This window comes from Taudactylus pleione, unplaced genomic scaffold (assembly GCF_031769625.1).
Source record: "Taudactylus pleione unplaced genomic scaffold, aTauple2 ptg000170l, whole genome shotgun sequence".
NCBI classification, from domain to species: Eukaryota; Metazoa; Chordata; class Amphibia; order Anura; family Myobatrachidae; genus Taudactylus; species Taudactylus pleione.
Genome location: NW_028284572.1, coordinates 9,829,222 through 9,854,468, shown reverse-complemented (window position 1 = coordinate 9,854,468; position 25,247 = coordinate 9,829,222). Strand labels below are relative to the sequence as shown.

The following is a 25,247-nucleotide window of genomic DNA, read 5'->3' as shown; positions in this document are numbered from 1 at the left end:
AGATGTGATACAAAATAATATTAATTAAAACAATACAATTAAAATTGAAACAACATGCAAAGTATCAGATACCAGCAGTAGATCAACATAAGGACTGTAATATATATTCCTTATAAGTTTTTTTTACATGCACATAGGTTCAGTCTAACTTGTATGGTATAAATATGGATGATCATGTTTAATGGGACAGCTAAATACTTATGCTATTTTTCTACTTTGAAGGGATACTACAGCAGAAGATCTTATGGCCATGCTCAGGGGTGTAGCAAGACCTATAAGGACCCCATAGGAATTTTTTTATGCATTATGGCTGTAATTTATCTAATGTTTGCACTCTCTACCTGTGTAGCTGACATACAAGGTTTAAATGAATGGCGATTAGCATATAGTAAGTATGATAAACAAAAAAAATATATATTTTTTTTAAATGTATTAGTCTCCCTAATTCTAATTGTGTATTATATAATGTAGTACATAAGAGGGCTATGATTCCCAAATAAATCAGCTCTGGAGTTATGCTCCTTGCAGGAGACATGGGTGGATGAATAAGTCACACCACCTCTCATGAGAGACGGAGATGGAGAAGCTCATGACAGCAGATGTGCCCAGCAGCAGCACACTGCTGAGAAGTCGCTGGCAGAGTTCTTGGGTGCAGAGAGAAGCCTGGGCCACATAGCAGCTGCATTCCCTGCACCTACTGTAGCTACACCCTTGGCCATGCTATAAAAATGATTTATACAGAATAATTTCAAATCATAGAAACCAATGTTTTTGCCACTGATCTAAATCCATATGGTACTGTAGTTACTAATTATCAATGATTTACAATGGCAGAAATGGAAATTTCTTAACTATCGAAAAATCGTAGCAAATGTAAAGATGTGTACTGTGGTGTGATATTTGTCCTGGGAAGGGATTGGGATCATGTATATTCATCTGTTGTAATCATTACAAAACAATATTCCTGATGGTATTCACATTGGAGATGGGACATAGTAATATCTTCCAGCTATGTTATAGTTTTCAAATGAAAACAATCATTAATACAAGTCTGGAAAGCATAAGCCAGTAATGTCCTATGTGTACAACCTCCTACCAGAGTAAATGTGTCAAGTAGTTCTTGCTCTGACAGATGTAGAATATAAATCTTGCAAAACAACCAAGTTGACACTACAATAACACATGATTATTACAGTATATAAATACAGTATGTACTCATTTACAGTTGGACTGCACAAGCAGAACAAAAATGTATACAAGTATGTCTATGTAGAATTATTTATTTACATATCAATTAATTATATCTCCTTACACCTGGATAGGCAAAAAGGGGGCAGCAGGGAGAGGCAAGAGAACTACCAGTACCATAAGGGTGTGTTTACATAATTGTGGCACAATAAGAATGCATATAGGCATATAAGTATGCTTACGTGGGTCTTTATGTACGTTCTGGGGGCCTGATTCAGCACGGATAGCTATTCTGCTAGAACACACACACCGCAGTTGCTAATATTAGCGGTGAAATGCAAATGTTTGCAATCGCACTGCAATCACAGCTTACCATAAGGACACTCACTTCCCCTTACACACATCCATTTACTTGGGCAACATAGCGAAATAATCGGTAACATCAAGTAACATCGGACCCATATGCACAGTTAAGGCAGGTTAGACCTCACTCAGGAATTGTTAACTTCAGGTAACGCGTATGGTATTGCAGTGGATAATTAATGCACACCCTTGGAACAGCGTTGCAACGCACTGGCACACCTGCGTTCGCCCGACCACCCCCTGTCACCACCCACAATAGGCAGTTCCTGTCTATCACTGTGCTCGTGGTCTGCCTAGCCTCTGCAAATGCATTTCCCATCACAATTGCTAGTTTGCGCATGCATACTGCGATACAGACGCATGCACAATGCAAATTAATCGACCGGTTGCGTGCATCTTTGCAACTGCGATCCTTGCTGAATCAGGCCCTGTGTGAGTATGCATGCACATCCCTTATGTATACATACAGGACAATATAGAGATATACAGTATTGACTTGTACGATGTTTGATTTGCAGAGATCCAAACACTGATTTTCTATGGCATTATTGAAACTGCTCTAGTTCAGGTCTGTTTATGGAATATCAGTTACTTTAATAATACCTTGCCATACTGTATCAGATCAAGCTTCTTTGCAACCTTCAACAACTCCAAAAGCTACAATAGACCTTTAATAATAATAATAATAATAATTATTATTATTATTATTTTATTTATATGGCACTTTTCTCCTAAAGGACTCAGAGTGCTTTACATTTAGAGTACAAAATACAAAATAAGCTTAAACAAGGGTCATTAGTGAAATGCTTGGGTGAATAGGTGTGTCTTGAGTCTATTTTTGAAGGATTCTAGAGTGGAGGCCTCTCGAACTGTGCGGGGAAGTGAGTTCCAAAAGGTTGGAGCCACAAAACTGAAAGCTCGACCCCCAGACGAATTTCGGGAGATTCTAGGTACTGTTAATAGTCCTTCGTCAACGGATCGCAGTAATCGAGTGGGACAGTAAGGAATCAGAAGCTGCTTCAGGTACCCTGGACCATGGTCATGAAGGGCGTTGTAAGTTATTAATCCAATCTTGAAAGCAATTCGCCATCTGACAGACAGCCAGTGAAGGGAGTAGAGAATGGGTGTTATGTGGCTGGAACGGGGCTGGTTGGTTAATAGCCTGGCAGCTGCGTTTTGTACCATCTGCAAACGGTGTAATTCTTTTGCTGGGAGACCGAGGTAGAGGGCATTGCACTAGTCTAGGCATGATGATATAAATGCATGTATGACTTTAGGCAGATCTTCTGAGGGAATTAAGTGCTTGATTCTGGCTATGTTCCTCAGATGAAAGAATGAGGATTTGATTGTGGCTGATACCTGATGTTTAAGTGTCAAGCCACTATCCAAGAGTTAGGTGTAATGGCTGTGAGGACTGGGAGGACTACATATTTAGCTAGGATTACATGGATGTAGCAGCTGATTTCTAACTCCCTTCGTCTGATTAGAAAACTAACGTATGATAAACTCTCAAAGCAAATCTACTACTGAAGTTTTCCTTTAACAACAGGCTCTAATTTACCTTTTATTATTAACCGGGATTCCTCTGCACGTATAAATATTATAGAATTTGTCACAGTGACATATTGTATATCTAGATTTAATTATTTAGATGTTGTTTGGTACGGGGCATTAATTTTATATATTGCTTCTATGCTATGCTATGAAAACTATATTAGCTCTAGGCTCTTTGCTGTGCAGGGAAATTACCTAATTATTTCACGGGAAAGTGTATTGCCAGTGTGGTACTGATTAATATGACTTGTGAAACAGTGATGGTTTTAAAGTGTTGTACTTATAATATTTTAAGTTACAGTAAGAGAAAACTCTAATTGATGGATATACTAATGTAGTAAAAATAAAGTTGACCAGTCAGTGCGATCTTTACTTTTATTAGCTGATTTTATACCTAATGTAAAAGTTTAAGATATGAATAAATTAACCCCTTTGCTAATCGTATGCACTATGCAGTCACACCTTAATACGAAAAAAGCAAACAAACCCAACCTAATACTTATTTTCTCAAAGTTACTTTGAAAAGTCTGCTTATGAAACCTTAAAATGTAGTGGGTCTAATTCTATATAAAATATACTGATAATAATAATAATAATAAAATATACAGTACTGTGCAAAATTATAGGCAGGTGTAGAAAAAATGCTGCAAAGTAAGAATGTTTTAAAAAATTGAAATGTTAATAGTTTATATTTATCAATTAACAAAAATGCAAAGTGAATAAACAGAAGAATCAATACTTGGAGTGACCACTCTTTGCTTTCAAAACAGCATCAATTCTTCTAGGTACAGTTGCACAAAGTCAGGGATTTTGTAGGATTATAGTCAGGTGTATGTTAACCAATCATACCAAACAGATGGTAATGATCATCATTTTCATATATATGTTGAAACATCATTAACTGAAACAGAAACAGCTGTGTAGGAGGCTTAAAACTGGGTGAGGAACAGCCAAACTTTTCTATAAAGTTGAGGTTGTGGAAGACAGTTTCATGTCACATGTCATATACCATGGCAAGTCTGAGCACAGCAACAGGTAGTTATACAGCACAGTACTGTATATTTTGAATGTCTATAATGTTTTAGAACTACGGTATTATCATATATTGCCATGGCCACTGTACCCATGCAATATGTCTTCATACAAATGATATGCTTTTGTAAAGTTCTTTTCAATTCTAACCATTTTTGGAAACAACAGTAGGGTCATTCCATGGTAACTCATGTTGCAGGGTGACGTGGCGAGTCTGTGCATGGCTGTCAACAGCATTAGGATTTTGTGTGAGGTTGGTTTTGTAGGCTGAGAAAGTGATGAGATGAGTCTTGCTTTGGAAGACTGTATACAGGAGTTGCTCATTGTTTGCTACTGTATGTCACTTTGTAACGTGAGTTACCACGGAATGACCCAGTAATGTTTTCACATAATGCCTTGAAAAAGTGATGGACTGGGGGTCTATTCATTATGTTAATTATCTGGGGCCAGACGGCCCCCGTTAATTAAGCATCTGACTGACTGCGAGAAGCAGCGGTAAATACAAAATCTCCAGAGCAATTCAACATTGCTCCGGTGAGGAGACAGCTGATCCGAAAATCATACTGTACTAGTGTATTGGGACAGCGGGACAGATCGGGACTGAAAGATAAGCAGGAGATATCACTGATATCTCCTGCATTTCTTTAATTAGGAATAGCCCCAATGCTTAATGTCTACAAACATAGGTGATATGGTTAATTTCTATAAAAGCAGGTGACAATTAAGTGATGATAAATAGACTCCTTGGTCCTTCTTTTCCCATTACTGGCTTTCGTCAGAAATTGATATTTTAATTATCATGGACACCAATAATATTTACCTTTTCTACCTCCTTTTGCAATAGCAGTCTATTCTCACCTTGGACACTGCTGGATATGATTTTGCACTGATGTCCCCCAGCCCCTTCGTCTCTCCAGCCCCCAGTGTTTCTCCAACTGCAGCCCACCAGTGTCTCTCCAGACCCCAAGAGTGTCTCCAGCTCCAGCCCCCTTCTGTCTCTCCGGCTGCAGCCACCCATTGTCACTCCAGCTGCAGCTCCCCAGGTCACTCCAAAAGAACCCCCCCAGTGTCTCTCCAGCTAACTTATCTCTCTACAGCAAGGCTCCCCAGTGTCTCTCCAGATCCAGCCAGTCCCATTCTGTCTCCCCAGCCCCTCCTGTCTCTCCAACCCCTCCTGTCTCTCTATCCCAACCAGTCTCTCTTGTTGCAGCCAGTGTCTCTCCAGACTCCTAGGGGTATATTTACTAAAGTGTGGTTTTTAGAAATGGAGGTGTTGCCCACAGCAACCAATCAGATCAATCAGATTCTACTTAGCAATTATCTAGCACCTTCCACAAGATAATAGCTAGAATCTGATTGGTTGCTATGGGCAACATCTACACTTCTAAAAACCTGCACTTTAGTAAATATGCAATGCATATTGGTAGCTGCTCAATCACCTTAGTAATACCACTCAGGTGCATGAAAGGGAGGGGTTAGTCTATACAAGAAACAATAAAAGGTATCCCCCAGCCCTCAAAATCTAGCACTTTATTAATAATTATTTTCTACTAATACTACTTTATTTAGCATTTTAATTACACCCTTCACCTGTGTATCACCCCCTACCTAACACATAGCTTTTGATTTATTAATATTATTATTAACACTTACTAACACTTTTAGTCTTTCACTGGTGTGCTACCCTGGGGTGGCTGGCTTTTGCTGGATTTTTGGGGTTCAGCGCCCCAGACTTTGACGTAGAATTAGAAACTTCCAGTATCAGAGATGCCATGACGTGGCCTGGCAGCTTACACATATTTTTGCAAACATATGCAACTAAAATCTCTGGATTATCTACCACCATGTAGTTTTTCAAATCTTTTTGCTGATATCATTTTGAGTGCTGGTTTTCAACAACTGTGCCGCGGCACACTCAGTTGTGAAGTTAGTAGCTGGTGTAGCTGTGTGTAGCTTGGTCCTGGTAGGACTAACGTGCTTCAGCACAGCGTGCCTTTGTCAAAGATACTGAAACCAGAGCCAACACCGTGAAAGCCAAACCCGCCTGCCCCTGGAGCTGGAAGTTAGGGCTAAGAGGAACGCTGAACATCATGTTCTCAGCCTATCACCAGCACACAGTGAGGAACACGCGGATGCATGGGTGTCTACATCAGCTAAGAGAGCCGCAGGATTGCCCCCAAGAAGGGTCCTGACCCACTGCCAAGACATTGAAAGTTACCTGCTACGGTAACCACCACCCCGTTCACACCACCGGCAAGGTGACGCCATGCACCAGTACGAGTGAGATGAACCAACGGTGAAACACCCACACTCGTGATCCTACCTTGAGAAGCCAGGACCGCAAGGGCACCACAGCACAACTCCCCCGGTCCAACACAAGTGCACCCAAGCGACAAGGACACGAGGCTCGAGCTGGACCCCTGCCCCACCCACCACACTTACCGGTAAGTGATAAAGTCTAAGCGGGACGCCGCTCTAGCACTGGAACACCCCAGACTGTGCATCCATGGAGCCAGCCAGGCTACCCGCACCTTGGAACTATTCAACCCCCCCCCCCACTCACCAACAGGGTACGGACTTTTCCCCTTGGACTGTAACGAGCTTCATACGGTTCTGAGCCCAGGAGGGACTTGCACAAGTACTTCGAGCACTGTGTCTCTTATTTGTACACTGCAATAAACACCTGTTCACCCTGTATTTACTGTCTAGTATTTATTCACGCCAGCATCACACACCACCCCACCCCAGTATAGATTACCACACACATCCACCCCACCTCACGGGCTTCCCCCATCTCCCCATCCACTCACCTCCCCTCCTTTCCCCCTATCCATACACCCTTATCCCCCTCCCCCACCTTCCCCCCAGTCACCACCATCCCCCACATATACCTGTGCAGTGCTACCCTTCCAAAACTTCAAATACCAATTTAGAGACCGGACACCTCTTAGGGAAGCTGCGGACAGACTACCTCCCGGCTCCCATCATGCATCATCATCCCCCACACCCTCCCTCCTGCAAACTCCCCCCTCCCCCGCTCCAACCGGAGCGCAGTATTCATCCAATTGTTATATAAAAAAACATGATGTAAAGTGAGAATTACGGACTCCAATTCCCTCTTCTCTTCTCCAGCTCTGCAGCTGTTATTAATGTGTAGGGAGTGCCCTGAGAGAGGGGGGCCAGGGGGCATGTGCCCCCCTCCTTAATCCTGCTCTATGGCTGCAGGCTGGGAAGCAAGTAAAGAGTGCTACCTGGCTACTCTGATTAACAGTAAAACAAGGAGAACAACAAAAAAGTGAGAACATCAATAATCTATCTATCTCTATATCTATCTATCTCTATATCTATCTATCTATCTATCTATCTATCTATCTATCTAATATATCTCTCTTTATCGATCTATCTATCTATCTATCTATCTATCTATCTATCTATCTATCTATCTATCTATCTCTGCATTGTATTACTCCACCATTATTTTGTCATTTACATATTCTCATTACAATCAGCTGATGATTACAATTTGCACACTGCACTATAAATAATCCACATCAGGACAGTTTCTTACTACTCACAATTTATTTTGCAGACTGTGCATTTGGAAAAAGCAACTGAGCATTTATTCTAGTGAAACTATGCAAGCACAGAGTTCTAGTTCTGACCCTTTTTTTTAAATAAAAAAAAATGTCACAATAAGTAAAAACTCACAGCTGCTTGTAAGGATGCTACTTCATTATTCACTGATGGCTTTCTCCCCCCCTTTCCCTCCAAAAAATAACCATAACAATCACTAGAAGGGCTGTTTAACATGCAATGAGGCTAGATGTATGTGGACAGTTCTGTACCTCTTCACAATTTTGGAATTCGGGGGAAGGATTTTATCCACTAAATCAAAGCAATCTCAGTCACTAAATTCAGCATCGCAATGCAGAATCAGTACTAGTGAAAACAGGTACTACTTAAGCTGCATACATACACAACGATTTTTTGAACGATTATCGTTAAACGATATAGTTTAACGATAATCGTTTGAAAAAATTGTTCACTTTATGAGTCAAACGATGAACGAGGGAGGGTTGGTCACCAGGGGGGGTGTTAGGGTTAGGATTACGGTTAAATTATTTAAAAAAGTGTTCACCATTTTTGTGTTGACCATATGTGTGTCGATCATTTGAATCTGAGAACCTTTTATCCCTGTCGACCCTCGGCACTGCCGACCTTTTGTACTTGTCAACTTTTTGTTCCTGTCAGCCTGTTGCATGTCAACCATTTGGTATCGACCTATGCACTGTCGACCAATTTACTGTTCATCTTTACATTGTCGGTCTTTTGTATCACATCCGACTATAAGTATGAACATGTGTTGTCCCCATGTGCTGGGTGAAAGGCAGAGGGCACTCAGAGTAATTGCCCCAACTAAAGCATATTCAAGTATGGAAATGCTAAAGATTGAGATCAGATTAAATGAGGTCACTGCAGAAACCCTAGGATGTATGCCTATCAGGCACTAATACATGTACTGTCTCTATTCTGTTGTTTAATAATGTGAATTCCTGAATTTACAAATTTCACGATTGTGCTGGACTTTCCCTATGAGGTTTGGATTTAGAAGTGTGATGAAGAGGTGATAGCACCATTAATGCAGCTTGTGGCAATGAGCAGAATTTCTGACCGTGGGGTGAAATGCCTTTCCTTAAGCTATATTTCCCACTGCACAATTACTCACACTTAATATAATTTCAAATTGCTACATCAGGGTTCTTGTTTTTGCAGAACGGTGCATCATATTTTCCAAGTGGTCCAAATGCACTTAGGAAGATTTCTGCAATGTAGCTTTATTGACTCATTGAAAGAGAGGTGGTTCCATAACAGATTGCAGACTTGTGTCCCCATAACTTCCTAGTGTAAGCATCTGGAGTATTGGACACTAAGGGGTTTATGTAATAGGCTGCTAGTTGTGTGAAGATATGTGATTTCGGCTGCAGATTTAAAGCGGCAAAACTGGTCATGCCTTTTATATCGTATCAGTTTTCTTTTATTTATTTTTTGTATTCTTATTTTATATTAGAAATAACACAACATTGTCATTATTGTATACAATAAAAGGTGGTATGAAAAGTATACTTTATTTTTTATTTTTTAAAGTACAAGCTAAACAAAATACCCCCAAAGAATACGTATGGAAAGGAATGGGAAAGGTGAAAAAGGAGAGGGGTGAATTAATGTTCTCGGGGCTAAAATGCAATTATAGGTCAAAAGCTGTGTATAGAGGCCTTGATTCAGCAGATGGTCGGGAATATGTGCAGGTGCCGGACCCATACTGCGCATGTGCAGTACAGGACCTGCGTGATCCAACACAGTGCAGAAGCAGACTGTCAGTGATTGACAGTCTGCTGCTGTTCTTGGGCAGGGAGGGGGCGGCGAAGGCCTCGGTTTAGCAAAATGGAGGTATGTCATCGCCGTTGAGAGGGAGTGAAGAGGCCAGGGTCTCCGTAGGCTGAAGGAGATCCATGGACGCACCTCAGAACATTAATGCATGCAGGCGGCGTGACACCTCCTGCTGCATTAACACAATTGCAAGTTTCAAGGATGGAATTGCAAATCTGCTTGTGTGCAGCTTTGCAATTCCGTCCGGTACTGAATCACCCCAGAGATCAGTAAGACAAAAGCTACTCAAGTTACCATGCAAAATATGCATTGAGGAATTAAAAACAATGAACCAGTGTTCTACAAGCAAAGGAAATTATCTTTATGTCTCTTCTCATATGAAATCCACTTGCTGGTACAAAGGATTGCAGAACCAAAAACACACATCAACATTTGATGCAGTTATAATTAGAGATGTGTGTTGATCCCTGTATTTTGGTTTTGGATATGGATTCATCTTTGTGTTTTGGTTTTGGTTTTGAAAAACTACCGTCAAGTGTTTTGGTTTTGGATTTAAGTTTTTTTTGTTTTTTTTAAATTAATACAAAAAATTTAAAAACAGCTAAAATAATGTAATTTTTGCAATCCAAAACCCATATTTCAGATTTAAAATCCGAATTCTGAACCATGGGAATATCAGAACCGCGACTCGGATCTGTCTGGATTTACGAAATACAGGTGGATTCAGATTTCTGGAGAACCACACATCTATAGTTATAATATAAAATTTTTACACTTTAGACATAATTTTTGACCAACATGAACAGATCAAGCATTACAAAAAATACCTACATTTAACACGTCTACTGCAATCACATTGCTAGAACTGTAGATACTCACTTAAAGGTTCCCTGGCCTTCACCGTACCAACGGTACTACCTTGCGGTGCATCTTCAGCAATAACAAATGTGTAGCGTGATTTCTCAAAAATTGCTGGTGCCACAGTAGTCTTTAAAATGTTTAGAGTGACAGACGCATTCACAACAGATGTAAGACCTCCTTTATCCCGAGCACATACAAACATGATCACTTGCGAATCTTCCAAATGACTGAGAGCAGAGATCAAATAGACAATTCCTAAACATGAAAAACAAACATATAAATAAAACATTATTATATATAAACATAATAATCAATGTCAAAATCATGCTCAATCTATCACATTCCTGTTAAATTTTGGTCTACTAAACCAAAAATACTAGTTGTTTTAAGTAAAAGAGCAGCAAGTAAAATATACAGTTATATAGGGAATGGCACTGATGTTCTGTACAGTACATAATAAGATGTCATACACCAATTATCTCAGTATAAAGAAACTTTTACATATATATTTGTGCATGTCTCAAGATACTTTTCATATTGGACCAACTTGTAATTTAGGTTTAAAATAGAATGTTCCCATATCAATTTATTGCTGTATATTTTAAAGAAATTATTTTAGGAAATGTCTATATTCTAAAAATGTTTAAAATATTCCAACTGTCAGGACTGGATTGAAGATGTTTTAGTACAGTGCAGTAATTGTCCAATTAACCTTTTAGATAAATTTTAGCTATCTCTCCTTTGAGCCTAATTCCAAAGTGTCAAGCTTTGCAAATTGAACCATAAAATATGTTTCAAAAGCAAGTGTAAATTCACATTACTATGATTTATAAACACTTTTCCATTGGATAAAATGAAGTGCAATTACTATAAGATGCACTTTATAATTTTATTTGAGAAAGACATTTAATAGTGTATTAAAAAAAGCATTTTAGACATTGAATACAAAACATTGACTTGAAGCTCAGGCCACTAGCAGCCAGAATTCTGTCAGACAGGAGGCAGATGGCCAAATGGGACAAACAGTTTGTCACCCAAACTAACCTTAAAATCTAGGAGACAATTTATTTGAAAATCTTTAAGATGCAGCTGAACTGAACAGGATTAGACATGAGCCCAATGAGCCCTATTCCTAATATTATTTCCAGCAGCTCTGACCATAACATACTGTAACGTAAGGACAAATTACAATAAGTTGAATACAAAAAGTTAATGACAACGAGGTACGTTTCAGGACAAGTACAGAGGTCATACGGAGGTGTAATTTGGTGCTGGACTACTGAAAACTTATATGTAAAAGGATTCAATAAATACATTTTGTTTTCTTTTAAGCAGCAAATGTAACACTAAAAGCAAATGTAAGCAAATAACACATAAGTTGCTAAATATTATTAAAATCAATATTAAAATATGTCCAGATCAGTTGCAGCAAATAGATCTCAAGTTCATTAATTGCATTAAATCACATTGAAACATACAAACTGTGCATAAAATGTACAAAGCCAACCATCCTTCATAATGTTTACAATTAATTTTTTTACAAAATTAAATAAAGCACAACCTATTTGGTACAGGACTGTTACGTACCCCTCTGTGTATTCGTCTTGTTTATTGTACTGTTTTAATGTACTGGAATTATACTGTAGATAAAACAAATATCAAATAATGTCTTTAAGTTAATTATTAGTAAATAATTAATTAAATATTCCCCTTAAGGACCCAGTCAAAACATGTTATTTTGTAGTAAGGGTTGGGAATCCCCCTCCTCTTTAGTAAGGGTTGGGAATGCCCCTCTTAAATGTTGTGAGAATTAAGTAATTGATGCTTAATCTGAAAATGAAGAATTTCATTGAGGATTTACTATTCAGTGCAATCCTGAATAAGGGATTGATCGTTATAAATTCAGGTTGTCACATTTATTTTAAAAATAAACTAACACCAAAGGATAAAGGGAACGCTAAGACAAATACATTTATTCACTTGCCATTATTTGAATGTTAGGACCCGGCTTTGTTAAGAAAGCAATCTGGATGTTGGTTACTGCATGCTGCTATAATAACTTTAAAGCAATTCCCTCGTTAGGTCAATAACTTGGATCAAATACTTGTCCTTCAACTTCTTTCCCTCCTCCCAATCAGACTGTCTCCCCCTAATCTAGCATAACCACAGTCTTACCATGGCTAGGACCACAACAGTTCCCACTGTACTGAAACATTATCTTGATCACCATAATAATACTAGTTTATGTTTTAGGGTTGTTTTATTTTATGGATACATCCAGACCTGTATAATACAGACAGGAGATACTCCACCCTCCTGGCCACAGTTCTGCTCTCAGAAGAGCAGGGCTGGATCCTTCTCTGAGCACACCAGAGTCCAACGCATGCACAGTGGAAATCTGATTGGGCGGAGATATATACTATTCTGTGGGGTCAATTCAATTAGATGTGAATTTATAAAAGCAAACCCACATCACCAAGCTCTCATACATTGCGGCAAATGCACGCTCCTGCTAAATGTGAGATTCAATTAGAAATGGCAAGTTGCGGGACTCACGGCAAGGTCTTGTGGCTTTTCTACAATAAGACCTGGAAGAAATGCATGAAAAAGTGAAGTTATCATCCTGGACCCCAGAAAAAGGGCAACTAAGTTAGCAGGACAGTATAGAAGGTTATTAGTGACCATAAGGAATGTACTGGAGGTTCTTAAACAGTGTCAAATGGCAGATTTTTGCTTTTTTTTACTAATGCTGTAAAAATGACAGCAAATGTGTTTTTCATCAAATTAAAGTCTTTACTGTAAGTGATTTTTCTGTATTTTTATATAACTTTTAAAAAGTTGTGAAACACTTTTTTCTTCCATCTGCAAGTTCTAAAAGCCCATCAATAGAACACCTCCAAATACCTGTCCCACATCATTTACACCTCCAAATACCTATCCCACATTATTTACACCTCCACATACCTGTTCCACATCATTTACACCTCCAAATACCTATCCCACATCATTTACACCTTCACATACCTATCCCACATCATTTACACTTCCACATACCTGTCCTACATAATTTACACTTCCACATACCTGTCCTACATATTTTACACCTCCACATACCTGTCCCACATCATTTACACCTCCAAATACCTATCCCACATCATTTACACCTCCACATACCTGTCCCACATCATTTACACCTCCAAATACCTATCCCACAATCATTTACACCTCCACATACCTGTCCCACATCATTTACACCTTCACATACCTATCCCACATCATTTGCATCTCCACATACCTGTCCTACATCATTTACACCTTCACATACCAGTCCTGCATCATTTACACCTCCACATACTTGTCCTACATCATTTACACCTCCACATACCTATCTCACATAATTTACACCTCCACATACCTGTCCTACATTATTTACACCTCCACATACCTATCTCACATACTTTAAACCTCCACATACCTGTCCTACATAATTTACACCTCCACATACCTATCTCATATCATTTACACCTCCACATACCTGTCCTACATCATTTACACCAACACATACAGTACCTGTCCCACATCATTTACATCTCCACATACCTGTCCTATATCATTTACACCTCCACATACCTATCTCACATAATTTACACCTCCACATACCTGTTCCACATCATTTACACTGCCACATACCTGTCCCACATCATTTACATCCCCACATACCTGACTCACATCATTTATACTTCCACATACCTCTCTCGCTCATCATTTACACCTCCACATACCTATCTCACATAACTTACACCTCCACATACCTGTCCCACATCATTTACACCTCCACATACCTATCTCACATCATTTACATCCCACATACCTGTCCTACATCATTTATACCTCCACATACCTGTCCCACATCATTTACACCTCCACATACCTGTCCTACATCATTTACACCTCATCATACCTGTCCTACATCAATTACACCTCCAACACACCTGTCCCACATCATTTACACCTCCACATACCTGTCCCACATCATTTACACCTCCACATACCTGTCCCACATCATTTACCCATAATTGATATTTTTAGATAAATAACTTAAAAACTGAAATGTCTTTATTGGCCATGTAATACTATTTAAACCCCTCCAAGTGAATGATCACTCATTAGCAGGGATATCCAAGAGGCTCTTTACTGTGCCCTGACATTTTTACCTTAAAAGACAGATTTTCCCTACCTTTCATCTGCACTAGAAGGTACACAAAGAACGTGAATTTTCAGGAAAAATGCAATACGAGTTTGGAATTGAATTGCAAATGCAATTCACTGTGGTAATTTGCTGAGAACACAGCTCACAGTACCCAATCTGCTCCTAACTGAATTGATTCTGCCAAGTCTGCAAGTCTAAATGAAGCATGGTGGAATGGATGGCCTCCTCCATGTGCAGGGCACCTCCATAGCATTTATGAGTGTCATACATGAGATAAGAGAGGGACCGGATCAGGCAGGCTCAGTCCCCTGTGATGGAGACAATGGTGTAAGGCAACATCCCCATTTTGACATTCAAAAACTCAGTTACCATGTTTGATCAAATTAAAATTCAGAATACAAAGCAAGTGAAGAATCCAAATGGAAAAAAAAACTTTCAAAGTGTTAAGCCTATAGCAGTGGTGACTCCAGAGGTGGGCTGCAGCGGTTTCCAATATTCACATAGGGGAGCCACACCAACTGTCACCCCGAATGCTGCCAAACATCACTGGCAGTTATTGTGACTTCCCTATTTGAATATTTGACTGCGCTGCAGCCCCAACTCTGAAGCTTTCAAGCACCACAGTATGTATGCATATGTATTGTGGCAGAGAGACTCAGGTGCCACAGTTCAAGCAGCTAAAAGGTTCTCTGGGACCTGGGAGAACTCATTGTTTCAGGCTTACAACCAGGGTTTAGTCTGGAGTCCGGGTTTTCTTGAGAGCCTGGATGGGCTTTGCCTCAGCTGTTCTAGGAAGTGACTTCCCTATTTAGCTGGAGTAGGTATTGGTACCAGTGCTCCTGACGCCAGCAAGTGGCCAGGCAATAGGTTGTGAAAGTCAGCGTTAGGGAGCCCTGCCAAGCAGGGTGAACAACAGGACCTGTAGTAGCGGTGTATATTTAGATATCAACAACTTGTCGGTTGTAAACTACTGTAAGAAAAATAAAGTCCACTCGACCTTGCAAGTCTATCGGTGTTTGTGCTCTTTCCAGCCAGAGTGCTTCCCAATATATATATATATATATATATCCAGAGACAGCGGCACTCGGGTAATAAATAGGGGTGTGCACCGGCCACTTTTCGTGTTTTGTGTTTTGGTTTTGGATCTGGATCTTTCTTCGTGTTTTGGATCTGGATTGGTTTTGCCAAAACCACCCTTCCGTGTTTTGGGTTCTGGGTTTTGTGTTTTGGATCTGTATTTTTTTTTAAAAAAGCATAAAAACAGCTAAAATCATAGAATTTGTGGGTTTTTATGCTCCTATTCAATTATTAACCTCAATAACCTTCATTTCCACTCATTTCCAGTCTATTCTGAACACCTCACACCTCACAATATTGTTTTTATGGCCAAAAGGTTGCACCAAGGTAGCTGGATGACTATGCTAAGCGACACGAGTGGGCGGCACAAACACATGGCCCATCTAGGAGTGACACTGCAGTGGCAGACAGGATGGCAGTTTGAAAAACTAGGCCCCAAACAGTACATACTGCAAAGAAAAAAAAGAGGTGCAAGATGGAATTGTCCTTGGGCCCTCCCACCCACCCTTATAGTTGTATAAATAGGACATGCACACTTTAACAAACCAATCATTTCAGTGCCAGGGTCTGCCACATGACTGTGGCTGAAATTATTGGTTCGTTTGGGCCCCCACAAAACAAGCTGGCAATTAATGTGTCCTTGCACAAACTGGCTCTACGGAGGCAAGATGTCGTCCTCACCCTCCTCATCCACCGATTCCTTGGATAAAACAGGAAAAAGGGATTTAGGTGTCCCTGGACTGCTTACAGTCTTACCCAAAGTTTCTGAACTTGACAGTAACTTTTTATGAATGCACTGCAGGTGACGTATAAGGGAGGATGTTCCTAGGTGGTTAACGTCCCTACCCCTACTTATTTCACCTTTACATATGGTACATATGGCAAGACAGTTGTTGTCCGGATTTGGATAGAAATATTGCCAGACCAAAGAGGTGGAATGTTTGGTCTTCTGCCCAGGCATGACCGTGATGGGCTTTTTCATCCCACGGACAATAACTGTCTCCCCCGGAGCCTGATTTAAACAAACCACATCACCATCAGAATCCTCCTCGCCAACTTCCTCCTCTGTGCCAGCTACACCAGTATCCTCATCCTGTTGTAGTTCAACAGTGACATCTTCAATTTGCATATCAGCAAGTGGACTGTGGGTGCTCCTTTCAGCACTTGCAGGGGGTGTGCAAATGGTGGAAAGAGCCACCTCTTCCCATCCAGTGCTGGGAAGGTCAGGCATCGCAACCGCCACCACACTTGGACTCTCCTTGGGGATTTGTGATATCTTCTTAGAACGCACAGTTCTTTGCTGTGCTTTTGCCAGCTTAACTCGTTTTATTTTTTTTGCGGGAGGAGGGCTTCCATCGTCATGTGAAGCTGAACCACTAGTCATGAACATACTAGTCATACTACTATGACACACACTAGTCATAGAGAAAGACGTTAGCCGTTCCTTGCCACTCCGTGTCATAAATATCATATTGGTAAGTTTACGTTTCTCTTCATATGATTTAAATGTTTTTTTTAAGGTCATTTTCCTGAACTTTGTCATTTGGGATTGTATGTGGCCTCTACTATGACATTGGGCATTGGCCTTGGCAGACGACGTTGATGGCATGTTATCGTCTATGTCATGACTAGTGGCAGCAGCTTCAGCACTAGGAGGAAGTGGTTCTTGATCTTTCCCTATTTTATTTTTATCGGAGAAAGTTTGGTCCTCCATTTATGTTATATTGATTTGATATATACGTGCGGCTAAGGCGCACACAAACACAGAAAATATTTTTTTATTTTTGCTGGAGAGTAGTGCACTTTGTGGGTTACACCACCCTTTAAGAAATGAGCCATCCGGCTCTTTACTTATGGGACACAGGCGCACGTTTGTCGCTGCTCCTTTGTTGATACACGTGCAGCCACAGTGCACACAATTCACAAACACAGAAAATATTTTTTTATTTTGTTTGGAGTGTACTTTGGGGGTTACAGCACCCTTTAATGGTCAAGCCAGCCGGCCCTTTATTTATGACACAGATGCACGCTTAGCACTACTTTGTTGATGCACGTGCGGCTACTGCGCACACAATTCACAAACACAGAAAATATATTTTTATTTTGTTTGGAGTGTACTTTGGGGGTTACAGCACCCTTTAACGGTCAAGCCAGACGGCCCTTTACTTATGACACAGGTGCACGCTTGGCACTACTTTATTGATGCACGTGCGACTACTGCGCACACAATTCACAAACACAGAAAATATTTTTTTATTTTGTTTGGAGTGTACTTTGGGGGTTACAGCACCCTTTAAAGATCAAGCCAGCCGGCCCTTTACTTATGACACAGGCGCACGCTTGGCACTACTTTGTTGATGCACGTGCGGCTACTGCGCACACAATTCACAAACACAGAAAATATTTTTTTATTTTGTTTGGAGTGTACTTTGGGGGTTACAGCACCCTTTAACGGTCAAGCCAGCCGGCCCTTTACTTATGACACAGGCGCACGCTTGGCACTACTTTGTTGATGCACGTGCGGCTACTGCGCACACAATTCACAAACACAGAAAATATATATTTTTTTTGTTTGGAGTGTACTTTGGGGGTTACAGCACCCTTTAACGGACAAGCCAACCGGCCCATTACTAATGGGACACAGGCGCACGCTTGGCGCTGCTCCTTTGTTGATGCACGTGCAGCCACAGTGCACACAATTCACAAACACAGAAAAAATATTTTTTTTTTTAGCACTTGGGGGGAGCACCCCTGACGGACAGAGCACCCCCTGGACAACACTACAGCACCCCTTTAGGACTGGGACACTGCACAGGACTTTGGAGTGGACACAGCCCCTATGGACAACTGACTGCACAACACAGTCCAGCCAGCCCCTATGGACTTTGAAGTAGTGGACACAGCCCCTATGGACAACAGCAGCACAGCACAACACAGCCAGCCCCTATGGACTTTGAAGTAGTGGACACAGCCCCTATGGACAACAGCAGCACAGCACAGCACAACACTACTCTGCACTACACTACACTACACAGCCCAGCCAGCCCTAACTCCCACCCTCCCTCTTCACTGTCCACAGCCGAGTGAGAAAATGGCGCCGACGCGGGTACCTTATATAGAATCCAGAACCCGCGAGACCCGGAAGGCGGGATGATGACGTTTTGCCTCGATTTCAGATCCGAGTCAGGCGGGAAAAGTTGAGCCAGACTCGGATCGGCCTCGGATCGGGGGGGCTCGGGGGGGTTCGGATTTCAGAAATCCGAACCCGCTCACCCCTAGTAATAAATTACACTTCAGTACAGGTAAGTTACTGATGTTTCGGAGTACACTTGTCCAGCAGACTGGGGTGCATCCTCAGTGTTCCAAGTACTCACTTGTGATACACTTAAGTATTTCTCACATACCACCAGTATATTGGATTGGCTACTGTTACACTGGTGGTATTTGAGTAATAAAGGATATTTTTTAGATGCAATGGTGAGTTCCCTCTTATTTTTACATATGTTAGTTCCACATATTGCAATACATGTTAAGCTGACCAACTCATGCCCTGGGCACCGCTATTCCTTGTAAGCACTTTCGATACTATACACTACATAAAATGTATTTACTATGTAAATAAATAGTTAAAACTCTTTTTGAACAAAATTTTAATTGTTTGTTATTTAAAGAATGACACAATGGAGCATTGCTTTACATCAAATTTTACAAGTGAATTGGTATGCCTTATAGAGACATTACAAAAGTCCAACAATAGAATGTAAAAAAATATATATATATATATATATATATATTGTCGAAGTCGGATGATTGGCTGAGAAAAAATCTTAAATTAATATCGGGTGACGCCATCTTGTGTCGCTCCTGACGACGCCATCTTGCGTCGTCAGCACGAAACCATTGGGTACGATGCTATATTAGATTATTAGCGTAGTGCGACTGCTTTGCTCCCGCATATTGTTAAAAATCCTACCATAACCTAGACGCACATTAAATAATACATATAAAATATACAAGACGCACAACGCACAGTAGCGCTGTACATCGAAGCACAGATAAGCATAAAACACATAGACGCACAGCGCATACTAGCGACTTTACACAATAATCTCACTCTCACACATGCAATCTCTTATAGAAAGGTTCCCAAGCATTAAGCTTAATATTAGAGGTTTTATTCGTAATCAATTATGTTGTGAAATTAATGTATTTGATATCTAAGGTTTAGTACATGGTAGACAAGTCATGTTTGGTACCATTCTGAATCACTGTTTATTTGCAGATCTCCGGTTATATCGGCAAGGAGATCGCAGCATACGTCTGCAAGTTATGAATTACATGAAATTAGCGGTTAGAATGTAAAATCTGTATGTAGTGTCATTTACTAGTTTAAACCAGTTCTTCGTCGGGAAAGATACACAAAAAGCCATTGGAGGGCTGAACTATCACTGTACAAACTAACCTATGACCTGCATCGTACCAGAAGAACCAAGAACAAGAACCAATGGAATTATGCCAGCTCATTTCTATTGTATTGTCTACTCTCTGAAAGATATATATACTAGCGCTCTCGGTCCTATAGTCAGTCATCTTCTTTCTTTCTTTGATGGAGGCTTCACGTTTGATGCCGGGAAATCTGGATCCAGAGCTCTAGCGTATGTATTGGCTGTACCTTTGTATTTAATTGTCTTTTGCGCTAATTGTGTTAGATCAAAGTGTGCAACTTTCTTTTTATTGCAATAAGAACTTCTGTGCTTTGGAACCACAATATGTCTGGACAGCAATTATTTCTGTTTAGCGATTTTTGGGTATCAATAATATATATATATATATATATATATATATATATATATATATACAACAACAAAGCAAACATCTGTTTTTTGTTTTAGTAAAAAAAAAAATTATATGTATAACTTTCTGTCACTATAAAATATTAATTGTAATATAATCCAAATGCAGATTAAATTAAAATTAAATTTCATAATATTTTGATGTTTTTTTAATTGTGATAAACTGTTGGCAGCATGCTAGTTTATTTGCAGTGTTGTTCTTTTTTTGAACCTAAGTTAATTAAGCGGTATAATTGTCATGCTTTTTAATCAGACATACACATGGATGCTGAAGCCTTTGCCTAATTGACAATCACAATTCCATAGATTATGTTAAGGAAGGATGCGAGAATAAGTGTTTTGACGTTTCTAAGTACTATGTTTTGCTTGTGTTTTATTCCATAATTCCACTTCCCAATCACTCTGCAATAAAAATGTAGCCAGGTAAACAAGTCGAATTTTTCTCTCAGACGTAATGTGTCATTTTTGTGACAGTGAAAAAAACAGTGGGTTGGTTTTAGAAGCAAATATATAAACATGCCCAAGGTCAGGAGCTTATTTGTACCTTTGATGAAATAATATAAAACAGCATGTTTTTTGGCGTATTGAACTGTAACCAAAGTCGTGTAGCTATCATCTAACGTCTTCAGCTGTTTCTTATTAAATACATCATATTTTTGCCTAATGGAAAAACAAGCAGGATCAAGCACTCAAGTTTTGAGTTAAGTTTAGCTTCAAACATATCCACCGCAAAGGTTTATATATAACTCAAATATTTAAATGTGTCATGCTGTGCCAAGTGATCTTATTATAGAACGCCATTAACAAAAGTAAAATATAAATAAGCCAATGTGTTTGTTTCAAACTTTTTTATGCATCAAAAGTCCAACACACATTGAATATGCCAATTGTTCGGAAACGCACAAGGTTCCCTAAGGAGTACTGGAGACCTTCCAATAGAGTACATGTAATACTGCATTACGTTCACTGCCCTCTACTAACTTTTAAGGACATATATCAGTGTTTGCTTACAACTTTTATCAACATACATTTGATTACATTGTACTGTTGTGTTTGAATGAATATGGTTTATTCACCAGAAATATCTGTTAGCTGGAACAGGCTAGTGAACTGAATGTTGTGGATATTATATTATTTAAATGTATGCTTCCTAAGATAATTCATTGCATAGGGTAACACCGACCAACAGTATAGATCCCTGTAAATAGCAGTGAGCTCCTGATACGTAGGTAGTAAGTAACCTCAGATAGGTGTCATGTGACAGATGGGCTTCCAAAATGTTATCAAAATGTGATATGTACTGTAAAGCAGTGTAGCTGAGCTCTTAAACACTCATACTTATTTGTCTAGTATAGTCATGTGGTTGTAATTTGTAAAGCAGTGTGGGTGACCTGACATTTTCCAAATATCTACATCATGTGGCCATCGGTTCCATAATGCGGATACATATTACCCTTGAGAAACACCTATTCAAACTATATGATTGGAGAACCAACATTGAGTTTTCATGCAGCCCAAACAGTAGGTTACTGTAAATCTGATATCTAAAAATGGCATTATCTAACAGGACCACATTATGTGAAGATATGATTTCTGAAGCTTTGTAAATTTCACAATTGATCAGCCCTCAAAGAAACCTATGTGGGCTGCTTTAGTGATAGAAAAAATAGGGACCTCATAAGAAACCTGATACGTGCAGCAGTCCCCCCTTTTTTAATCCTGGAGACACTGAATTTTTGCGGGTATCCCCACAAAATGACTGTTTTAATTTTGCCCCTAAGACTTTAAGGGCTTTTGTAAAGATGCTCTAGCCTCCTGGGCTCCCCACTGTGCACATGCCGGCTCAGAAGAGGCCTTGTATGGGGCAAATCTTCTAGGGGAGTAACAGCACAGCATTGCTAGTCCCCCATAATCTTCCGCACCTCCTGTTATCCCATCACTGTATACTACAAAGTAATTCTGGAGTACTTTTAAATTCCTTTATTTTATTTTTGCTAGTCTAGGCTATATTTATGAACTCCTGTGCCTTGGTTTATAATTTAACTCAATAGTGTTAAAAAAGACCAGACTAGTTTTCACAATTTTGTAATGGATTTCGTACACTTGGAACTTATTTTAAGATTATTATTGTTATATTTTACTTATAAGGCATCACAAAGTGTACACAGAGCCATACAAGGTGATAGACATAAAAACATTGCAAAATAACATAGTAACAGAGCATAATTACAATACATAAGGTAACCATAATGTAAGCTCATAACATACATAAGTATAAACCAATTACAATAAAAACACAGTCTACGCAGAACTATTACAAGGGGCAGGAGTAGGGCAATTTACTGTTGCTAGAAGGAGCACTCAGTGCTGAGTACTGGGGGAGGGGATTGAGTCAGCAGTTGATTATCCTGTACCCAACATATGGGAGAGCAAACACTGTCAGAGTCGCTGAAGAGGAAAAAGAAGACAAAGGAGTGGAGCACTGGCGACATGGATAGTGCTAGGTCCGAGAACACGAGGTCCCTGGCCATGAGAGCTAAGTACTAAATGGAAGGGCTTGAATAGTTGGAGGGTGAACTGGGAATGATACATGGTGGATGGGTTGAGGACATGCGTGGATGGGTTGGGTATGAAATCCTGGCTGTCGGGATGCTGCTGGTCAGAATACCAACAGTGGCATCCCGACAGCCAGAATCCCGACACCCATAGAGAACGGCAGTATGTATTTATCCAACCCCTACTCTAACCCTCCCTCCCCAGTGCCTAACCCAAACCTTCCCCCTAGTGCCTGAACCTAACCTCCCCCTCCCCGCACCCTAAACCTAACACCCCCTCCCCAGTGCCTAAACCTGACCTCCACTCCTAGCGCCTAAACCTAACCTCCCCCTCCCCACACCCTAATCCTAACACTACCTCCCCGATGCCTAACTCTAACCCTCCCCCTAATGCCTAACCCCGCACCCTAACCTCCCCCTAACACCCCAATACTTACCTTAGGGTTTCCAGCAGTCGGGATACTGGTGCCGGGATCCCAACCTGTCGGGATTTCGGCGCTGGTCTTCTGACCGTCAGCCTCCCGCATGCCGGGATGCCGATTACATCCCGCGTGGATAGATATGAGGAGGGCTTTTAAACTTTATTAAAAAGGTGTGTTTTAAGGGTGCACTTAGAGCTGGGGAGACTGGTTGAAAATCTGATACCGGCTATAATCAATATTTAAATATTTCTTTATGAGCACACAAGACTTTGGGCTAATTTAGAGTTTACGACTGAGTAAACGTATTGCACAATGTATGGCATTATATTGAGGTAAGCATATATTATACTGGCATTCCTTTGCAATAAAAGATACGATTTAAGAGTATTCACGTGCAAGTTCAGCACAGCACGGGCGTGAGAGCACAACTTAATCATGTCACTAAGAGACGCAAAATATCTACGATATGCCATTTAGGGGTATATTTACTAAAGTCGGGTTTTCAGAAGTGGAGATGTTTCCCATAGCAACCAATCAGATTGTAACATTTATCTAGCACCCTCTTGAAGATAATAGCTAGAATCTGATTGGTAGCTATGGACAACATCTCCACTCCTAAAATCCCGCACTTTAGTAAATATACCCTTTAGGATGTGTATATTTTCTTGCATTATAGTTTTGTGTCGGTTTCCTTACTGATGATGATGATAATGATGATGATGAAGATGAAGCATGCATTTTTGCACCAGACAGATGTGTAGTCTATCTTTCAGGTGGACACACCTTAACATACGTACAACTGAAAATAGAGCTAAAGAAACATAAGTGATTTGACGCATTTGACTCTTAATCTACCACCTTTTGCTTGTATGGCATGGAGGGACATTGCAGGGAAAATGTAAGGTCCTAACATAGCTAATACCAGAGTAATAGCTTATGTGCATACAGTGGAAAACACGAAGACAAACCTGAAGTGTCTCCACCATGCCGGTTACTTTCTATCCCGTCAGTCATTGTATAGGAACATTTACAAATGATCTTTTTTGAATGTTGTAAGCAGAGATGAGCAAATGTAAAAAAGTGTTCCATAAAATATTAGCCTCTGTCACAAATTAGACTTTAGCATTCCTATTCCTACCCATCCAACCCTCATAACATAGATTAATAATCATCATCATCATCATCATCATCATTATTGTTAGATTATTATTATCTTTTACTTTAAAGACAAAACATGGTTTCTGTAGCCCTGTACATGGAATATACAAGATAGCAATGAAACCTCACATATCATAGATACAGTAAATGTAAGTTGATATATTGTTAGAAAAACACATAGCAGTCCATATCCTACTGTAGTAGGACAGGGACTGGAGCAGAGGGTTGGGGAACTCATTGTACCTTGATAGGCAAATGGTGGTGAGTCACTGGGAGGGGAAGTCAGTACACCACTCACTAAGACTGTACCCAGTGAAGGATGAGTCTCTGAAAGGGACTAAGGGAGAGATTTATCAAAGCTTGGAGAGAGATAAAGTACCAACCAATCAGCTCCTAACTGTCACTTTAGAGGCTGTGTTTAAACAATGACAATTAGGAGATGATGGTTGTTACTTTTGGGTCTATTCATAGAGCAGTGAAAAGCCCTGTTTTGTGGTAAATAGTTCTTTTCTCTGCTTAGTGCTATTCACAGAGTAGGACTCTATGGAAAAGTATCTGACTTCTCCGGCGGCACCCCCGTGGCTAA

The 25,247-nt window shown here is 40.1% G+C and overlaps 1 protein-coding gene across 1 annotated transcript in view; it reads right to left on the bottom strand.

Moving 5' to 3' along the window:
* DCHS2 (dachsous cadherin-related 2) overlaps positions 1-25,247 on the bottom strand; it is a 321,829-nt gene that overhangs the window by 79,727 nt on the left and 216,855 nt on the right. The window contains exon 5 of the mRNA XM_088475373.1: positions 10,405-10,641. Coding sequence (XP_088331499.1) covers positions 10,405-10,641 — 237 coding nt within the window. The remainder of the gene's footprint in view (positions 1-10,404; positions 10,642-25,247) is intronic.